Here is a 21,682-nt window from a genome sequence, read left to right as displayed (position 1 = left end):
GTCTCTTCTTGATAGTTTTTGTATATATAGTGCAATCATATGATACACATTTTTCTGTTTACTTTTTATACTTAATAATTTTTATGCCAAGAACGTATACCCTTGTTATACCACTGTATTAATACCGCTTTAAACATGTGTTGGTTTATTGCTCAGATACTGAGTACCTATTATATGCCAGGGAGGGTGTCAGGAGGCAGAATCCCAAAACAGAGCCCCTGCTCTGGAAAAATCCACCACACGGTAAGGGAGATAGACATGTAAACAGCTGAAGTAACTTTGGAAAAGGAAGAGTTGCTGCTTTTAGAGTATCTGATATTTCAAGAATTAAAAAAAATTTTTTTTAACGTTTTTATTTATTTATGAGACAGAGACAGAGCATGAACGGGGGAGGGGCAGAGAGAGAGGGAGACACAGAATCGGAAGAAGGCTCCAGGCTCTGAGCCATCAGCCGAGAGCCCGACGCGGGGCTTGAACTCACGGACCGCGAGATGGTCACCTGAGCTGAAGTCGGACGCTTAACCGACTGAGCCACCCAGGCGCCCCTGATATTTCAAGAATTAAAAAACTAAGGAAAAGCAAGTTTTTGATGAGAGTCTTAGGACAAACTCATTTCTTACTGCAGAGGAATTTTTTGTCCAGATGTAAAAAGCAAACAGCAGCCATGAGGTGATCATTAATGTCTATCTTAATCAATGCCAGTACCTCAGTGTTTTATTAGAGGAAAATCAAGTACAGCCATCAGGGTGATTATTTGTGTTCTCATGTACACAGTGTGGGCTTCTGTTATCACTATGATATTTAGAATTGCTGGAGGAGCGATGGCTTGGTGGCAGGCACAGTGCCGGGCAAGCCTGAGAAGTAATGATGGGCTAGGCTGCTGCTTCTGAGGGAGAGGCCCAGGCTCCCTCTAGGCTCCTGAGAGCAAGAGCAAAAGCCAGTAAGAGGAAAATGGGGGGTGTATAGTACAGTATCCCCTCACCCAAAGACAGGTCTGCCCTTTGCTTCTGGGAGTTGATCTCTAAGCCCTTGGAATATCATGCCTGATGGGAACGCCTGTTTGCCTGGAGGAATTGGGCCAGCCAGATCATAACTACATGATTTAGGGTGAGACCCTTGAGCCACACCAACAATAGAGTACAGGGTGGGGTCACATGTCTACTCAACTATGGAGGGGCTGGAGACAGATCAGCCATATGGACAGTCAATCATGCCCATATGATGGAGCCCTCACACCCACTCCCAGATTCTTGACTCAAGGCTCCAGGAGCTGTCCTGGTTGATTATACTCCATTGTCACACATGGTTGTCAGGAGGAGTTAATGCTCTCCACGACTACACAGGACGAGGACATCCGGAAGCTCCATGTTGGGAACCTTCCTGGATTCTGCCCTGTGCATGTCTTCCCTTGGCTGATTTTCATTTGTATCCTGTCCTTGTAATAAACTACAGCTGTGAGTATAATAGCTCTCAATGTGTTCTGTGAGTTTGTCGGCAGATTGTGGAACTTAGGCTGGTTTGGGGGCACCCTTCAACTTGCAGCTGGTGTCAGAAGTGAGGGTGGTCTTTTGAACTGCTCCTTCTAACCTCTTCAGAGAAGAGAAACATGTTATACTCATGTGTAGATTAATTTATGCATAGGAACCAGACATTGACTTGATAACACCCAGGGTCTGTATGATTGAATTTTGTGGGATGGCAGCAAATTTGCACTATTTTGTACTATTACCGTGGTGTGATTTTACTATGCAGTGCCATTGCCTGGTGATATGTAGACCTCAAGCCTTTTTGTAACCGGTGGGTTTTAATTCTTCAACACTAGAGGGCCCTCAGGGCTCTGAGAAAACAACCAGAAAGAAAGGTTGGCTTCTGAATTAGAGGATTAGAGAAAATAAATACAAGAGACCATGCGGTGTCAAATGAAGACCGGTTCCTGTGTCTTTCCTGCTCAGGGCTACATGACCTTAAGTTGTGTGGTTCTCTTCCTGTATTGAAAACAACTTTCCCTCCTCCCCTGTTTTGCCTCAGGTGGCATTACCCATTTTGTCACAGTCCATTTTTGGTCCAGGCTCCTACCCTTTGGTCTCAGCCCACAGCACTCCACCCCCATTTTCATGAGCCACCAGACTCTGGTAATAGAGTAAGAGGTCAGGAACAAGAAATCGTTTATTCTCAACAACAGCAGTATGGTAGAGGGTTCAGGGCTGACCCCAAGCCCATGGAATAAGAGGCTCACCAACTAAAGCCTCAGCAGGTAAACGAACAAGTAAAAGTGCCTAGCCCTAAATGGGCCAGTTGCAGAGGCTCTGGTGTCTGGACAGAGGAGAAGGTGCAGCACTTAATGAGCTTGGGACCCAGCACAAGCCACTCAGAAAGTTTGCAATACAGATTTACAACTATGCAAAGACCACTTTCAAATAACACTATACTGCCCGGTGGATAGTGCAGATATCTTAGAGTATTCCCGATTCTTTCCTCTGGTCCCTTATAACATTTCTGTCATAGATGTCACTTATCCACAAGCTATAATCATCTGACATATTGTTCCTACTATTATTTTTAATGCACTACATTTACTTGTTCATAAATTTATACTGCCTGTCTTTCCCAACTAGAATGTAAGCACCACGAGTGCAGGAATTGGGGTTATCATGCCTGCCACTGTAGACTCCAGGCCTAAACCACTGACGGGCACAGAGCGGTACTCAGTAAATATTTGTTCAATGCACCAGTGGAATCTTTCTTCTTACTTGGGCAACCTGATGCGCTCTCAAATACACAAACAATGGATGTAAAGTGAAGCCCCAGAGGTGTGTACAAACTGGAATGCTCGTTGGCTAATCCCTTGAGTTGGGTGGAGCATTCAGTGGGAAAGGAAAGGGTCATAAACCCTCACTTGAACTTCCTGCAACACTCCAAGACAAGAGCCACGAAGAGGTAAGGATAGTGGTGAATTTCTTATATGATGTTCTTGGGTTTGGCTGGATAGTTCTATTTTGTGGCCAAATTTGCAGCTTACAGTCAGCAATTGTTTTAACTTTGTGGTTAATTTAATGCCTAGGATTTTAAACTTGCCTATATCAAATAAAAGGAACATTTTTTATGCAGAGTAGATCTGTACATGGAAAAGAGATAGCAAATTTTCATCTAGACAGGCCTTTTGGAGACTTTCATTGCCTATGTATGACATACATATCACACATTGAAATGCCCCCCCCCCCCAAGCCCATACTGCACATTAAATGTAATTTAAAAAATAAGTATGTAAGAGTCAAGTGGTATTTCAGTTGATTGGTGGAAATAACACACTTAAGTAGAATTGAAACATTTACCAATTTTTAAGCCATTGCTTCTTTGCCCCTCAGGCAAATCTCCTACTTTTGTACACAGTTGAAAAGAACACAGGTGCCCCCCACTCTGTGCCATGGTGGCTAACAGAGTAAATCTCCTCCATCTAGGTGTCTATGTAGGCTTGGAAGATATAATCATCCAGTCTGACACGGGGGTCTTCCTCCGAGGTCCTGCATCCCTGAGGGTCTGTGCTAAGTTGAAAAACAGGTGTCTGTCTCTAGTCAACCCTGACACAGTTTTTCTAGGTCTTGCCCAGATCTTTAAACAGCAATAGGCCAGGTGGTGGCCTACTTTGTTCATTCCTTCAACAGCCTGAATCACCTGGGCAGCTGAATGTCTCTTCCTTGGCTCAGGTATGTATTTCACCAAGATAAATTTATAAACCTGGGGGGTGTAAGTCGACCTCTTGTTAGTTTTGGCAACATGAACCAATCCATTAGGCCCATTACACCCTAATGGAAAGGAAATACAGTTTCTGAAATATTTAGGAAATATATATTGCTGAAATACAGGGCTCTTTGGAGAAACTGCTTAGCATGTGAGGTTGGAATAGAGCTACCTCCCTAACCACCCTGTTACAGAAGTAACTCCCACCCCCACCCTACCCAGGAATGTGGTTTGGCGGTTCGTGTATTAAAAATGTCAGAGAAATACTTGAGCTGTTTTTCGGAGGGGCTAATTCCATGTAAGAGGCTTACCTTTTGATAACATGTCAAATTCAACCAACGTGTCAAATCAACTAATTAAATATTTTTCTAATATGTCATGTTAGGAAAATAGAAGAGAAATAATTCCTACTCAATTACAAATGGATTGTAACTTTAAGCCTATATTTAACTATACTTTAAAGCTACGCTGAAAGTCTTGGTTATGCTGTTATTATTGCTGTTTTCCAACTTTAACATATTCTTTGTCTGAAACATTGTCAACTTAAGGCTAAATTGATGCTACATCTTTCCAGTCTAGCAAATTTAAGTTCTGTGGGTGAATACAGGGTTATGTGGGAGAGATTTGGGTTTATTTTGTTTTGTTTTGTTTTTGTCTCAATGATACATTTGGATCTACTGGTTACAATGAAGATAGGCCATTCTGATGCACTGGAGAAGCCAAAATAAATGTTATGGATATTTCCATTAATAATAGATTTAGCATCAACATCTTGAATTCTGGCCCAAAACATCTGCTAAAATTGGCAGCTTCTTAAATTAACCCCTTAAAATTTTCATTATCCTGAAAATTCAATAAAAGCCTGCCTTTTGCCTAACTGTTCAAATAACTGAGAAAATCGTGTGCTGTTTTGCCCCAGTTATCCAGAATGGCTGTTAACATTGTCAGTAGAATTTCACCTCAAAAAGATTGCCTGTTTTCTCAAGGCATGTGTTCGACGGTTAGAGGAGTGTAGGGCAAAGAATGAAGACAAGTGAAGAAAAATAAGATCAGAAAGACTGTTAAAACTGAAAGAAATGAAGGAGATTATCAAATTCTAAGCCAACTCCCCGTTTGATAGTTCAGACATTTCTTCCAGACCTCCCCCAGGATTGGAGGAAAGCTACACATCTGGTGCTCGGTTAAACTTGGGGATGGAAGAAGCATTATATCTCTTCAAAGGGGGTCAATAAAAATTTATTTAGCATGGGAAATTCACTTACAATTATCCCAAACTCCCTTTGCCCTTCTTTTTCTCAATTCTTAGCCACATGCCACTCCAGCACTTCACCATTTGCTCACCCTACTTTTTAAGTATCTGTAATTTATGTCTGTACGACAGTTCCTGAAAAGAATGACCCAGGGCCACACATGGAGCCCCAGATGCAGTTGTGTTGGGTGTTCACTCCAGACCTGGCTTCTCAAAGTTCATTAAAAAAAATTTTTTTTTAATGTTTATTTATTTTTGAGACAGAGACAGGGTGTGAGCGGGGGCGGGGCAGAGAGAGAGAGGGAGACACAGGCTCCAGACTCTGAGCTGTCAGCACAGAGCCCAGCACTGGGCTTGAACTCAGTGATTGTGAGATCATGACCTGAGCCGAAGTCGGACACTTAACCAACTGAGCCACCCAGGCGCCCCTCAAAGTTCATTTTGATATACAACTGAATTGTCTAGGTCTCTTATGAAAAACATAGACTCTGATTCAGTAGCTTTGACCCAGGAATTTAGAGTCTACATTTCTAACAAGCTCCCAGGTGAAGCTGATGCTGCCAGTCCAAAATCCCACTTGTGGAGAATGCCTTCTTTCAGAAGCAAATTTGACTTCTTTTCTCGCATGTGAATGTTACTACAATCTGGAGATAGGGAATGTGTATGTGCCTATGTGTGTGTGTGCATGCATGTGTGCACGTCATTTTTTGAGTCCTTACTATGTTCAGCAATTTGCACACATTATCTCATTCCCCTCTCATTAACTACCCACGTGAATTAGGAACTATTTGTCTTATTGTACAAATGAGGAAACTGAGGCTCAGAGAGGTTAAACTTGCTTAAGTGAGAAACAGAGCTAAAATTTGAACTTAGGTCTTTGCTTTTATTGGTACCCAGGGCATAACTCAGATATGAGTTCTTCCACATTTTCTAAAAGATTTGGGGCATATTTTTTACCCAGGTCCACACTCTGACTATGCAAATGTTGTGATGTCATCCCATTACTGTCTTCTGCTGACCCCGTCTTAGGCATGGGCCCCCGGGGCTCTGAGTGGGGGGAGTGCATCCAACAGCTCATCTCACAGGTGAAGTTTGCGAGCCCGAAAAGGTGGCCCTCAGTTCCCAATGTAATAAGTCCTGTTTGGGAATCTTAGCTGGTGCACCAGGTTTGTTTAATTAAGGACATACATGTTGGTCAATATTAGCGGCACAAAAAGCAGACTTGAAGAGGTTTGAGTTTATGGTGAGTTCAACACCTTGGGTTCTGGGTCTTCCAGCAGCCATGTTTGCAGAATGTCTGCATTTTGGGTGAAATCCAGAACACACTGCTCCTTTGTTCCCTTTATTTCGCATGAAAGGCACAAATATTTCCATTGCACCTGTTCCTTTCAGATTTGACAATGTACTTTTACTTTTTTTTAACAATGAGAATAATTGAGTTTATTTCTTGAAGCACAAACAAACTTGGTCTTCTATATTACCAAGCTGTGGCTTATTCTAATCTTTGTCGAAATTCATTAGAGGTCAAAGGAAAAGGATTAAAAGACTTGGTTTAGGCCCTTAACCTATAATGTCATGGGACTGGAAGGGGCAGGGCTCAGAAAAACTTATATTTATATGCTCATTCTGTACGGCTCTGTCCAATTCTTATAATACCATATTGTATTTTTTTAAACACTATTTACTTCTTACAACTTGATAGTCTGGATGTTTCCATCACTAGGTATCAGATTTGTAAGGGTTTTTTTTTTTCTTTTTTTTTTTTCAGTTTATTTTTTTATTTAGAGAGAGAGAGGGAGTGCAATCAGGGGAGGGGCAGAGAGAGAGAGAGAGAGAGAGAGAGAGAGAGAGAGAGAATGAGAATCCCAAGCAGGCTCTGCACTGTCAGCGTGGAGCCCAAGGCAGGGTTTGAACCCATGAACTGTGAGATCATGACCTGAGCCAAAACCAAGAGTCAGACGCTTAACTGACGGAGCCACCCAGGCGCCCTTGGTTTGTAAGGTTTTTGATTGCAGGAACTATATCTTATTTATCTTTGTATGCTTGGAGTACTTTACCTAGTACTGTATTCATAATAGGAGCTCAATAAATGTGTGATGTTGAAAGAATGAAAGATCAAACAGACATTTTGGCGAGTTTAGAAACTGGCATCTCAGAGTGGCACACTGAGGTAATACCTATATTCTGTACAACCGCCATGTGTCTGGGATAGTACTGGGTTGGTTCTCTAGGAGATGGAAGGAAGACACCCTGACCCCTGCCTTCCAAGAGTTTGCCACCTTGTTAGAGTTTTGCAGTGCAGAATCTAGGGGGAGAAGTTGGTTCTTGGCTGGGGTGGGATTGTAAGCAGTATTGGGCTCTTTCCCTGTACTCAACTCTTCCAGAAGAAACAGCTGTTCCTGGGAAGGGTTGGGGATAGGGACTGGACCCAAGAGCCCACTTTAGAACACCAGAACTGAGGCTGAGAGGTGAGGCATGGTGGCTGGTTGGCCAGAACCAGCTGTTCATGGAGTGCACAAACATCAAGATTTTTACAAGAAGTGGTAACGGGTTATCATTTGAGTGCCTGGTTATTAATAACTAGTGGAAAAAGTTTCCTTCTTTTGGACTGGAAAGGGAGGGTTGCAGGCTACAGTCCTGTTTTTCAGAGGTGGGGTCTCCATTGTAACCCTGGGCTTTTAGGGCTCCCTTGAACAACAGGGAAGGTTTGGAGGTGGTGGCAGGGAGGGGAGTGAGCCTGTCCCTTGTAATTCAACTCTGGATTCCAAAGATTCATCCTTCAATCTCCCACGTGCCTTGAGAATGAGTAAGAGCCTGGCAGAAGTGAAGTGGGGGAAAGTGATGGGCACAAGGGCATCACATAAAATCCCCAAATTCTCTTCCATACAGCAGCAAACCATGAAAAAGCTCCAGTGATGCTCACAATCAAAAAATGAAGGCAAAAGTCACATCCTAATTTGCTTTTAAAATGTCTTATATTGCAATATTGAGTCAAATTTACAAAAGTCTTGTCTTAGCTCCCTTTTACAAAATATCAGTATCATTTGCAACAAAAACTTATAGATCACAAATAAAACTAATAGAGAAGCCAATCAGCATTAGAAGCTCTAAGAAAACATTAAATCTGTTTGTAATTCATTTAAAGAAGCACAGAGGACTCTGTTTATGGACCAGATACTGTAGTATGTATTCTATCCATTATTTTGTCCTCGATCCTTGCAATAGCCCTCTGAAGTGAGTAGTACAACCACCATACCCATTCTAAGGATTAGGAGACTGAGGCTTACAGGGGTGGAAAAAAGTTGTACAACATTAGTGAGGACTTGTGACTCTGCAGCCAAGAGCACCTTGCTTTGAAAGATGGGGATAGTAACACACACGCATCATCTCTGTTTTGAGGACTGGACATAGTTGGGTACCATGCCTGGCAGAATGGGATGTAAATGAATGGTACTAGATCCACATCTGAGCCCTCAACTTTTTCAGTGTTCACTCTCTGTGAAGCTAAGGTGGCTTTTCTTTCTTTCTTTCTTTCTTTCTTTCTTTCTTTCTTTCTTTCTTTCGTTTTTTAGAGGTAGAGAATCTTAAGCAGGCTCTTTGAGGAGTCTGGAGCCCGACTCAGGGCTCATCTGGGATCATGACTTGGGTCAAAATCAAGAGTCGGATGCTCAACTGACTGAGCCAGCTAGGTGCCCCAAGGGTGGCTATTAATCCATATTCTTGATTATATACCCTAAGGAGCACAGCTTTCCCTTCTTACCCATTGACAATGCCCCTCCCAGCAGAAAACACCACATTCCATCCCTGGCACCTAGACTCCTGGGCACCTGATGTTGCTGGCTCCCTTGTTTCATTCCAGCACTTCCAAAGGCTCATATGCCTGCATCTCTTTGAGTGTTGATTCTGCCCATGCCACCAAGAAGCTTGCCTTTTCTTGATCATTTTAGGAGTACATTTTGCTGTCCCTCTTTTCATCTGAGAGATTTCACCATTACTGGTACCAGGCACAGTACCAGTAATCTTACTCTGACTCTTGACTGGGTCTCTGGAACAAATACAATGTCTGGAGCCTCCACATTATGACACTCAGTAGTTGTGTTAGGATCTGTCTCTCATGGGCAATCTGGGGCCAGAATTTTAATCTCTGTAGATTTCAAGTAACTAAGAGAATAATCAGAAGAAAGACCATCCAGCCAACATTTTAAGTGACCATTGTTGAGAAACAGCTTTTGGAGGCTACCAGAGATGACCTTTTCTGGATCCAAGGTCTAAATCAAAGGATAACTTTCAGCCTTGTCTAACTGGGGGTAGAGGGGTGGAGGGTAGGGATGTGGGGGGTAGGACAGAATCACTATAAAAGGGTGTTAGCTGGGGCATCTGGGTGGCTCAGTCGGTTAAGTGTCTGACTCTTGGTTTTGGCTCAGGTCATGATCTCATGCTTTTGTGAGTTCAAGCCCTGTGTTGGGCTCCACACTGACAGTGGGGAGCCTGCTTGGGAGTTTCTCTCTCTCGTTCTCTCTCTCTCTCTCTCTCTCTCTGACCTTCCCTGACTTGTGTTGTCTCTCTCTCAAAATAAATAAACTTAAAAAAAAAAAAAGGTGTTAGCAGGAGTTCCTATGTCCCATATTCTTTCACCATAAGATTTATTTCAAACAGAATTTGGACTCGTTGAAGGTTTCAAGGAGATGAAATGACAGGAATTAACCTGAGACCAGCCACAGCTAGATTCACAGCCTCATCTCCATCTCTCAGAGCAGGTATAGAGGGGTCAAACTGGTTAGAGCTCCATGCACTAAGCAGAGTGGAAAGAGGAAGCTCCCCAAGCTAGACACTGATATTTAACTTCACCAGTGTTGCTTTATTTTTGTCTGAAGGCAGCAGGACGGACAGATACTTGGAAGGGGTTCTCAGAGGGCTTGAATCATTTGTCGGTCACCCAGGGTTTGCTGTTGTTAATATTGTTGTTGTTTGTTTGCTTTGCTGCCTTCCTGACATCTGGTCAATACCTGAAAAATGGCCCATGTGGGTGTGAATTACTCTAGTGCTGACACCCACTGGGCATGTGTGTCCTGCCGTGTCTTTAGCATGCTGGTGAACTGCTATGCCTCCTCTTTCTGACTTCCAACAGCACTTGCATTGGCTCCTTAACCATCCTACGTGGGACCTGTAGGAGACCAGAGAATTCAAGAGCTATCTCACTGGGAAGAGGTTAAACAAAAAGGCACCATTTCCCTTCTCCCTCTTGCCATATTCTTTCCACGCTGATTTTGTTGTAAGGCTCATTCTAAGTTGTGTTAGTAGTAAGTTACTAGACCCAAACATGTTTCTCTAATCAGGGAATTCGGGTGCCTTTTTAATCATTGTGTTTCCCAAGACAATAAATAAGTAGGTTTTTAGGAAGCTCCTGACACTTTCAATACTCAATAGCTAAAGAGGCAACTTAAAAGAAATGAGTCTTAAAAGCAACCCAACATGGGCAGTGCCCAAGAGGTGACAAGACCACAACAAGAAAAGAATTGGTGTGGCTTTGGCAGCACATACGCTAAAATTGGAAGAATACAGGGATCAGCATGGTCCCTGTGCAAGCATGACATGCAAATTTGTGAAACGTTCCATATTACAAAAAGAAAGGGATTCAGCTTTTCCAAGAGTTAAACTGTAAATCCAACGTAGAGGAAAATAGAATGATTGAGGGCAACACGGCCTCAAAACACCTGCAAGATTTTGTGAACCTGAGTGACTTTGTTGTCATAGGATATAGGGTATTAACAGCCAAATTCTTCATCATGAACCGAGCTACTGATGTTCTGATTTTTTTTACTTTCTTGTGAATTTTCTTAGCACAGGCAGCGTCCTTGAGTGGAATCCTGGCTAGGACATGCTATTTGGCAGTCTGGGGGTTGGTGGGCAGAGGACTATGGTGAGGGCTGCCTTGGGAAGCTGAGGTCAGTCTCTCTGTCCAGGTCATCTGAGCACCCTCCCAGCCACAGCACCATGAGCACTGTGCCAGTAGTTTGGCTTTTTTTGTTGTTTCCTTGGAGCATGCATTGTTACCTATGGGGTCAGAGAGGCAGATGTGGGAGAAGGAGACCAGGCAGTTCTCTGAGTTGGTATAGAGTGTTAACATTCTCAAAGCACGTTCAATAATCCTGTGCGACAGGCAGAGGTCACTAGCATAATAGCCACTGTGGCCCTTGCAGCAGTGAGGTAGAAAGTGCTATCACATATGCCTGCGTTATCACAATACTTTTCTTGAAAAGGCTGCAGGTCACCTAGTGTAATCCTTCCCAGTTACGGATGAGGACATGCAGGTGGACAGACCTACTGAACTGGGCCTAAGGTTGCCCGGCTCCCTGGTGGTCACGCAAGGACTAGAATCCTGGTCCTGACTAGGTGTACATCTGTGCCTGTCCCAACACTCAGAAAAGCCTTGTGACAGAAATGAAAGAGTGGCCCAACTCCCAAAGAACATCTCAGTCCAAAACGGCCCAGCTCCTTGCCACTGTTAGAAAAGATTTTCTTTTGCAAGGTTGTTCATGAAACCATCATATTAACACCTGGATCCTTTCTCAAAATACCAGAGACAGTCTCTCAAATCTATGGATACCTTGATACTTTGATAAGTATAGTTTGTTCTTTTTTCTTAAATTGTGAGATAGAGCATACATACAGGAGAGTGCATTTATGTGCGGTTTAAAGACTAATTATAAAGACCGATTATTAATTCTGTTTAAGAAACAGAATATTGGGGCACCTGGGTGGTTCAGTCGGTTAAGTGTCCAACTTTGGCTCAGGTCATGATCTCACAATTCGTGAGTTCGAGCCCTGCATCGGGCTCTGTGCTGACAGCTCAGAGCCTGGAGCCTGTTTCAGATTCTGTCTCCCTCTCTCTCTGCCCCTCCCCTGCTCTCTCTCTCTCTCTCTCTCTCAAAAACAAATAAGCATTACAAAAATTAAAAAAAAAAGAAACAGAATATTAATAGCATTCCAGACTCACCCTCATTCACCCCCCGCCATCACAACCCTCATCTCCTCCTTGGAGGTAACCACAATCCTGCTTCTATGACCATTGTTTTCTTGCTTTTCTTATTTTGCCCTTCAGAAAACCCTGAGCCAGGAGTCATGACAACCAAGCCCAAGCTCTGCTACTTTCGTGGCAGAGGCAGGATGGAGTCGATCCGCTGGCTGCTGGCTGCAGCTGGAGTGGAGGTTGGTTCCTTCCTGGGAAAAGGAAGGAGGGTAATTTGGGTGGGCTGGAGTGGTCCTCTTCCCCACTTCATAATTCAGGTTGGTCTTTAGAGATGGATCCACTTTTTCCCTTTCCATCTGTCTTCCTTTGTAAGAGGTGAGGGAGGGATCATAGTCCTCTGTTTAAGCAGGGTTGGGAGGGTGGAAGTGTAGGGAGGTGTTCTGGAAACTTTGTAGGGGCAGAGAGATCATGATGACTCATAAGACAAAGGAGAGAGAGGAGACCCACATCTGCATCATTGTTTTCACTGGAACGAACTGATTTCCTGGGGTCTTTCCAGCTTTGGCCTGGCACCATGTTCTACCCATGGCTACCCACTGAAACCTTACCTCCAGCTGCAATCTGGTCTCCTCTTGAGCCCAGAAAAGTCTGCCCCACTTGGATCTGTCCTTAATTCTGAATTCCTTAACCACTGACTTTTCCATAGATTTTCACAAGTGCTTTGAAACTGTTTGGTTTCATGCAGGTGTAGACTTCCTTTTCCCTCTTTGAATGCCATCTTCTTTAAAACAAGGACTCACGTATGACCTTCTTTGTTTTGTTCACTTTATCCTACCCCCATCTCAAGTCTTAGGGACAAAAAGTCCCTCTTTCCCGCTGAAGCTTCAGAGATTCCATCAGTAAATGATAACCCCACCTGAGTAATAATCTTCAGATCCCTTTCATTGAATGTACAAGTATCGAAGAGAAATTTAATTTGACCTGATACAGAGGGAGAATGGCACAGAAGAGAGAGAAGAAGGGAAAGAGAGGAATAGGAGAAGGGAAATTATTGGGGGAAGTTAGAGAAAAGGACAAGAATTTGGAGAGAAAAAAGAGCTAATGTGAAGAAAAGGAAATAATATGAACGGGGCTGGAGATATCCTGTTAAGTAGACAAAACCCCTAAAGGGATGCCAGTCCCGTGCCCTCTACACACACACATGCTGGCAGAATTTTCAGCTGTGTCTAAATTGGTAACTTTGTGGTTCCTTTTAAAATTTTCATTCTGGGGGCACCTGGCTGGCTTAGTCAGTGGAGCTTCTGACTCTTGATCTTGGGGTTGTAAGTTCGAGCCCCACATTGGGTGTAGAGAATACTAAAAAATAAAATCTTTGTTGCTGTTGTTGTTTATTTATTTGAGAGAGAGAGAGAGAGAGAGAGCGCACTACCACAAGCAGAGGAGGGGCAGAGAAAGAGGGAGCCAAAGGCTGAGCTGTCAGTGCAAAGCCTGACTTGGAGCTCCAACACATGAACTGTGAGATCACGACCTGAGGCATCCAGGCACCCCTACTTAAAAGTGAAATCTTGGGGTGCCTGGGTGGCTCAGTCGGTTAAGCATCCGACTTCAGCTCAGGTCATGATCTCACAATTCGTGAGTTTGAGCCCTGCATTGGGCTCTGTGCCGACAGTTCAAAGCCTAGAGCCTGCTTCAGACCCTGTATCTCCCTCCTTCTGCCCCTCCCCTGCTCATGCTCTGTCTCTCTCTCAAAAATAAATAAACATTAAATTTTTTTAAAAAAATAAAATCTTAAAAAAAGTAAATAAAAATAAAATTTTCATTCAGGAAGCCATTGGACATTTTATACTGTGAACATTTCTCTCTCTCTCTCTCTCTCTCTCTCTCTCTCTGAGGACATTAAAGTTATAACAATGTTTCTTTTATCTAGTTTGAAGAAGAATTTATTGAAACAACAGAACAATATGAGAAGTTGCAGAAGGGTGAGCCTAGATTTATCCAATGCTATATTACTAGAAAAAAAATTGTTTCTGGAAATATTCATTTCAATACAGGAACACAAAACTCTACAGTGACAACTATGAGGACAAGGACTGCTAACACTGATTGAATGCTCACTGTATCCCTGTCATAGAGCTAAATTTATCATCTGCATTTCTCCTTAGACTTCATAAAAGCTTATCAAGTAGACTATGACCCTGACCTCAATTAGATATGATAGCATGGCTAACTGAGCTAATTGGTTCAATACTCCCCACCCCACTAAAGAATCCTTTTAGAATTCTTAAATACTGATCCAGTGGGTTGAAGGGGAGGGAGTAAAAGGGAAGAGGAATTTGACCAAAGATATTCTTTAGTTCTCATGGCTCATATCCACTTCCTCTTAATGGTTTCAGCAGGTTAACAGACACCATTTTTTATCAGGTTACAATTATAGAACCAAGACTACAGAAAAGATCAAAATTTGATTACATTTGGAAGAAGTCCTTCATCCTTACAATGCCCTAGAAAAGTCTCTCACACCAAGACAAAAGACTAGTACTTTCACAGAGCTTCTTAAACTTCTAACCGCCACAAAGTTATTTTCCTTATCTAAGGAAACCTGGATGTTCCCATTATTGCTGATAAAGTCATGAAATGAACACAAATTATTTTTTGAAAAAATGTTCAACTAGTAATCAGCAGACCTACCATTTACAAACTGTATGACTGCAGAAGGCCTTTAACTTCTCTGCGTCCTTTCTCCTTACCATAAAATAAAAATAATCTCTGTGGTCACAGATGCAGGATGCCAGTAGATCTCATTAAATGGGGAAGGCCAGCTAACCCCTCCCCAGTTCTTGTCCAGAAACTTTAATAAATCCCTGAACCTCCTCTTCCTCGTTATTTCTGCCCTACTCCACCCCAAACAAGGCCAGTCACTGGTACGTAGTAGGGAGTAAATACATATGTATTGAATAAGTAAATGAAATGTATCTTCAGAAACTCTTCCATGATCATTCTGGCAGGAAGTCCTCCCTAACAGCCTAGGAGATCTTCCATTCCTCTCTGAGTCTGTGATGCTACTCTTGTGCTTCTGACACCCTCCTGGGCATTACTATTATTAGTGAATAAGAGGCAGAAAAGGACCGCAGAGAGGGCCCTCGGCAGAGAGTCGGGAGACCTACTTCTGTTGGTTTAGCTGTCTCCTATGAGTGTGAGCAAGTCACGTTTGCCCTCTTGGCCTCCATAGTGCCATAGTCTATAATATGAATGAACTAAATGATTGCAAAGATCCTTCCCTGCACTGTTGATCCTAGATTTTTAAAAATCCTTCTGAAGAAGATCATCAGTTCCTAGAAGCATGGATCATTTTTAATGGACTTCTGCATCCTTAAAAGCAGTAGCACAGAGACCAGTTTGGATGATCATTCAGTGTTAGACAAATGTAGCACTATCTTTAGGAAGTGGAGATTTTTCAGTCTCTCCATTAATAATTGTACTAATATTTCCAAGGCATGGTCACAAGCATGATTTTATTCCTGCTCAAGGAAACCCTACAATGGGCAAGACAATACTGCTACAGATCAGAAAATAGGTTTAGGGAAGACAGAGATTTGCCTGAATCATCCAACTAAATAGGGACACTGGCTCCCTGAAAAGTTCCTGTGGTGGTTTTCTCTCCACCATCTTCTACTGTCTCTCATTAAAGCAAGCAGCAACAATATTGGAAACTAGGGAAATTCATTATGGTCTTTGCCAATGCACTAGTGAAGTCTGGTTCCTATTCTAGATAAAGTTCCTTATTCTCAGCAATGTGCAGGTAGTAAAGGAAATTTAAAGGCTATGTATTTCTTCAAGACCCTATCCTATGAAAAGAGTACTAATTATAGTACACCTTTAAATGCACTACTTTTATAGGCAGTCACTCACAATGAAGAAAATTTAATTTTACTGAACACTGATTATTGACAGTATTCAGTGCTTTTTTAAAGCTATCTCATTTAATCTTTTCAAAAATCCTGCTTGATAGGTATTATTACTGTTTTAGAGAAAAGGAAGCTGAAGCTCAGGTAAGTCATTTGCTTAAAGACACATGGCTGGGGAGGGCTAAAGCTGGCATTTGGACCCAGTATTCCTGGGTTCTTGTTGTCACATCTGTCCTGCTGCTGTGTAGACCTGGAGTGATACCTGATGTGCTTTTCAAAGAATTCAGGCTCCCAGCCTCCAGCCCTGAATCAGAATTATCTGGGGAGTGGGTGAGTATTTTTAACAACCCATCTCCCTGAGATGATTTTCATAGTATTTATATTATAATACAGTCATAGTAAATGTATAGTGTCTTAAATAGTCGTGATTAACCAATGCACAAAAATGCATGAAACCATCAAGCGAGTCTCAGATTTTCCATAAAGCAAATGGTAGGAATTTCCTCAACAACTGGCATCGTTAGCTCACCACTTTGGATGAAAACTAAAAACTACTCAACAAAATTAGAAGGGACCCTCCTGAAGGCTTACCACAACCATGGAAGGAGAGTACCCTAACCTCTCTTTGCTCAATCCATAGATGGACGCCTGCTATTTGGCCAAGTGCCTATGGTTGAAATTGATGGAATGGTGCTGACACAGACTAGAGCTATCCTCAGCTACCTTGCTGCCAAGTACGACTTGTATGGGAAGGACCTGAAGGAGACAGTCAGGTACCACAGTGTTCATGTCTGTACTTGACTCTTATCCAAGCTCTGTAGTTTTGCACCAGCTGAAATTCAGTTCAGATGTAGACTTTCTGCCTGGGCTAGGAGGAGAAGGCAAGGGGAACAAAGGGGAGATGCTCTTGCTATACCCACATGTGCTGTGCATAACTCTGAATACTCCAGGTTTCCCCTTTTACTACTCATGGTGGTCTGCATTCAACATTCGTATCCTCTCCCCACTCCTCACAGAATAGGTTCTCATAAAATGACCTAGTAAACTTCATTCTATGTAAGGTGGAAATGACTGATTCAGCAAACACTGAGCATTGTATCAATGATCTATTACCACAGATACTGTTGTAAAACATACCACAGTGACTTAAATCAGTAGGCATTTATTCTTCATCACCAGTCTATATGTCACGTGGGCATTGGCATATCTGGGCCAGGCTTGACTCCTCTTGGCTGGACTTACTCATTATGTCTGTAGTCAACCAGTAGGCAGTCAGGGGGCTCTGGTTTAGGGTGCTGACTGTCCACTGAGGGGTAAATGGGCCATGTGTCTCTCATTCTCTCATGCCAAGCTTGTTCTTGGAGCAGCTAGGGAGGGTTCTAACAGAGAGTAAAAGCGTACAAAGCTTCTTAAGTTCTAGGCTCAGAACTGGTCATCAGTTCCACCTCATTCTATTTGTCAAAGCAAGTCATGAAGTCATTCCAGAAAACAGACCACAACTAATGATGGAAGGGACTGTCAAGTTTTATCACAATTACTGAACGGTGAAGTTTTGTGTCCATTGTTTTGCACATATATACCACAAGCATCTACTCCATGCTGGGCACTGTGTGCTAGGCTTGGCTGAGGATGGCTGGATTATTACTCCCAGGAATACATAGTTCAGCTTCACATGAGATAAGTAAACTACAGACAAAACAAAGACTTATAACTATAAAGGTTTTATCTGTATTTGGGGTCAAAGGGCCATTTCAGTGGTCCTTGAAATCTTATCCCCACAAGCATGAACACTATGGGGTGGTCCATACATATACAGAGAAGACATGGTAGGACAAAGGCCTAAGTTCAATTGTTCAGAAGAAGGAGAGAGAGTATAACATAGGAATGAAAAAGTCCATAACCAGAAGCAGCGCACCCAACTCTTCTTTAGATCCACCTTTAAAATAAATTTAGTCATCCTAACTTGCAGTCCCAAAGGTTTATGGGAAGACAAGCAATTTCAAACAGTGTATGAAAAGCATCCTTTTGTAACAATGTAAATGAGTAATACTGTGCAAAAGCAATCCGTTTCTCACTGTTTTGATGCATGTGTTTGTTTTTTACAATTAAAGGTGACAGGCTAGATGACAATCGAACATGTAAGAAAAACGATTTGTAATTCAGATAGGACAACAAAGTAAATTATGCTTTTATATATGTTGAAAATAGAGATGATCACTGAACCAAATCTGTTGGGCAGTTAGCATATAGTGGGGGATACACAGACACACAACTCTTAATGTTTGCATACTGGTTGTAGAGAGAACTTGCACAGCATAACTGCACCAATAGTCTAATAAATAATGGTCATATATCTACCATTCTTAGTTTTTTTGTTGTTTTTTTAACCTTTTTTTTTTTTTTTTTTTTTTTTTTTTTTTTTTTGCGTTTGTCAATGCAAGGGAAAATTTTAGAGAATGAATCAAGGTATTTGTCTGATCTGACTAGGAAAGCAAACGTTTCCTTCTCAGTTGCCAGGTCAGGGGAAGACCTGCTAAATTATGCATCTTTCCTAAACAACTGAAGAGGTTCTGGTGCTAATAGTTTCGCATTTCCGGTAAACTTCATTCAGTTGGGTTTTTAAAACCACAATAATCTATTTATTTATGGCAGATACCAACTTAGAGGCACTTACTAATTTTTTTCACACATCCCTTCACTCAGTAAACATTTCCAGAGACGCTAGTATACCCTGGTCACTAGGATGGCTCTGTTGGCAGAAATCATTCCTGAGCATGGAATCTTAAGGGAGGGGGCATGAAAAGTAATTTGCCCCAATATTGATCTGCGCCACCACTGTGGCGAATTAGGGAATCCCATACTGAAAGGGTCGCGTCGGAATAAGAGTCAACACGCTGTTTTGTCAGGATCAACATGTACGCTGACGGCACCCTGGACCTCATGATAATGACCGCGCTGGCTGCGTTCAAACCCCCTGAGGAAAAAGAGGAGAATCTTACTTTAATCGTGAAGAAAGCTAAGACCCGTTACTTCCCCGCCTTTGAAAAGGTAGGGGAGGAGCAATCCACTTTGGACCTCACTGAGGCCTTATGCTGGCGGGCCAGACGTGCCAGGGTGCTCTCGCGAGAGGCAGGGTCGCCCTTCGCGACGGCTGCGCGCGCAGGTCCTGCTAGTGGAGTAGGGGGCGGGGCTGGCATTATCAAGAGGCCTGCCGGTACCCCTTCCCACGCCAGAGGGCAACTGGGGGCGGGGCGGACGAGAACTGGGAAGCCGAGCGCGGGCAAGGCAAGTTCCCACCTGCACTTGCAGGATGCAGGCATTCCGGACTTACTTCCTGTTGCTAAGAAGACTATTTCAGGCGTGAATATCTGTTAAAAATGTTAAAAAGACAGAAGCTGTGGTAGAGCTTTACTGCACCTGGAGCAAAACTTTAATAAGGGTTACGTAATTATGGAACCTCTAACAAAACTGAATGGGAATAAGCCAAATGCAATGAAAGGTACAGCGTTTCTGTTCTGAATTTTTAAGAAGCCATCAGCCCAAGGCATCTTCACCTTAAATTTCCTGTCAGATGTTTCTTTACGTGTAATTCTGGTGGGTAATCATGCCTCAGTAAAAAGATAAGGTCTCTTAAAGTTACAACTTTTCCGAAGTCATTTTGGAGTGAATCATTAGGAATGTCCTTGAAATACATCTGTAAGGTACCATGTATGCATAGGGTTCCATAAATAAAGGCTTGTCAGACAGAAGAATTCTGTGGTATTTCTCCTCAGTCTTAGTCTTGGGGAAAGAATGATTTATTACTGATTAAACCGCAATGAAGGATTCTGCCAGTACCTCAGAACTAGACAAGCAAGCTCCTCTTTATCTGGAACAATGTACAGTGTTGTTGAAATGCCTTTCATGTAAAAAAAAAAACAAAAACAAAAAAACTAGTGTGATTACTTGAGTTATAATGTTAAATGGACATTATCATACTACAGATTTTGAAATCTGTGTGGCCTAACCCAGTACTCCTCAAAACACTTAAAATAATGTATTTGTTCAAATCAGGATCAGACTCAAGTTTATCTGAAACTAATGTAACATTGTGTGTCAACTGTATTTCAATTAAAAAAAAAATAACCCCGAAAACAAACAAAAAAATCCTCAAATTCATTCTCTGTCATTAGTCAATTACATTTTTAAGCTTCTTTTAATCTATAAGGTCCCTTCCTCTTTTTTTCTATTTTTTAAATATTTATTTATTTTGAGAGAGAGAGTGCACAAGGGAGGGGGGCAGAGACAAAGAGAATCCCAGGCAGGCTGCCTGCTGTCATCACAGAACCCAACTTGGGGCTGGATCTCATGAACCATGATGTCATGACCTGAGCCAAAATCAAGTTGAATTGGACACTCAACTGACTGAGCCACTCGGGCTCCCCTTTTTCTCCCCTTCTATTCCTCTTGTATTTATCTTGTCAAATTTCCCAAAGCCTGGATTTTACTAAATGCAGCATACTCCTTTATTCTCTAAAATTCCTGTCAATTGGAAGTTAGAATTAGAAGCCTAATCGTGTCCAGGTGTGATTATTTTGGCCAGACTGTCATAGGTGATGTTGTGAAGGTCATTAGGAAGCAGACATTATCTGGTTTTCCCTCTTCTTACAACTAAATGTGACTGATGATTAATGCCTAGACCCACTGATTTATTGGTGAATGCAAAATACTGACACCCAAATCTGTTAACCCCTCTTCATTTATTAGCTGGAATACTTTCTATAAAATGAATCTTCCCCGTCATAATATATTTAGTTACTTTGGGGTGTGGTTTATGTTAGGAAAGGAGGATAAATCCTTGATTCTTGCTCAGTGTTCACTGCTTTTCAAAATGAGTTAGTTACCTAGCATCTTCAAAGGGGACTAATGAGTTTATTGGTTTTTTCCTTCTTGTTTTTGTTCTTTAAATAACATGATGATACTGTTTATTGCCATGAATTTGAACATTGGCTGTGCTTTGATTAATGTTAGAGCTCTTCTTCTTTTCTTTTTTTTCTTTCTTTTATTTTTTTTTTTGAGTATGGGGTGCCTGAGTGGCTCAGTCAGTTAAGCATCCGACTCTTGGTTTCAGCTCAGGTCATGACCTTGTGGTTCATGGGATTGAGCCCCATATCAGGCTCTGTGCTGACAGCTGGCAGCTTGCTTGGGATTCCCTCTGTCCTCTCTCTGCCCCTCCCCCATGCATGCACATGTGCACATGCATGCCCACATGCGCGCTCTCTCTCAATAAATAAATTTTTAAAAATACATAAATAAAGTAAATTTGAGTATAGTTGACACACAATGTTACGTTAGTTTCAGTAATTATGGAAGTGATTATAGAAGCTCAAGTGTCTTATCTTTTGGACAGTGGTAGCTTGGTCAAGTTTGCTTCTGGTTTTTGACATGGTCCCAGCAATCTTTGATTCCTCCCTTTTTTTTTTTTTTCGGTCTGAAGAATCTCCCTCTTTTTTTTTTTTTTAATTTTTTAATTTTACTTAAATCCAAGTTAGTTAACAAGAATGTCCTTCTTTTTGAAAAGATTCTGGAAAATCCTCCACCAAATAATAGGGAAAATGGCTTCCTCCCTATTCTCTCTGTTCTGTCCTTCTGGGCTCCTCTTAGACTTAGGTTGGAGCTTCCTTCTATATTACATGTCTCTTAACCTCTCTCTCATATTTTCAGTATCTTTATTTCTGTGGGTTTCCTCAGATCTTTATGCCAAATTACTTATTTTTTTCAATTTCTCTATTGAATATTTTTATACCATTTATATTTTTCATTTAATAATATTTATTTCTT

The 21,682-nt window shown here is 42.0% G+C and overlaps 1 protein-coding gene and 1 pseudogene across 4 annotated transcripts in view; both read left to right on the top strand.

Annotated features, from left to right (window-relative positions):
• Positions 1-2,832: 2,832 nt before the first annotated feature.
• LOC132667192 (glutathione S-transferase A4-like) overlaps positions 2,833-21,682 on the top strand; it is a 37,931-nt gene continuing 19,081 nt past the window's right edge. For all 4 annotated transcript variants that reach the window (XM_078447004.2, XM_078447003.1, XM_060615736.2 and 1 more), the window contains exons 1-5: positions 2,833-2,937; positions 12,090-12,196; positions 13,885-13,936; positions 16,503-16,635; positions 18,769-18,910. In XM_078447004.2, coding sequence (XP_078303130.1) covers positions 12,110-12,196; positions 13,885-13,936; positions 16,503-16,635; positions 18,769-18,910 — 414 coding nt within the window. In that variant the 5' untranslated portion in view covers positions 2,833-2,937; positions 12,090-12,109. The remainder of the gene's footprint in view (positions 2,938-12,089; positions 12,197-13,884; positions 13,937-16,502; positions 16,636-18,768; positions 18,911-21,682) is intronic.
• Positions 10,509-10,609, top strand: LOC132668095 (U6 spliceosomal RNA; annotated as a pseudogene).

Source organism: Panthera onca, chromosome B2, assembly GCF_046562875.1.
Source record: "Panthera onca isolate mPanOnc1 chromosome B2, mPanOnc1 haplotype 2, whole genome shotgun sequence".
NCBI lineage: Eukaryota > Metazoa > Chordata > Mammalia > Carnivora > Felidae > Panthera > Panthera onca.
This window is presented reverse-complemented; position numbering and strand designations above follow the sequence as displayed.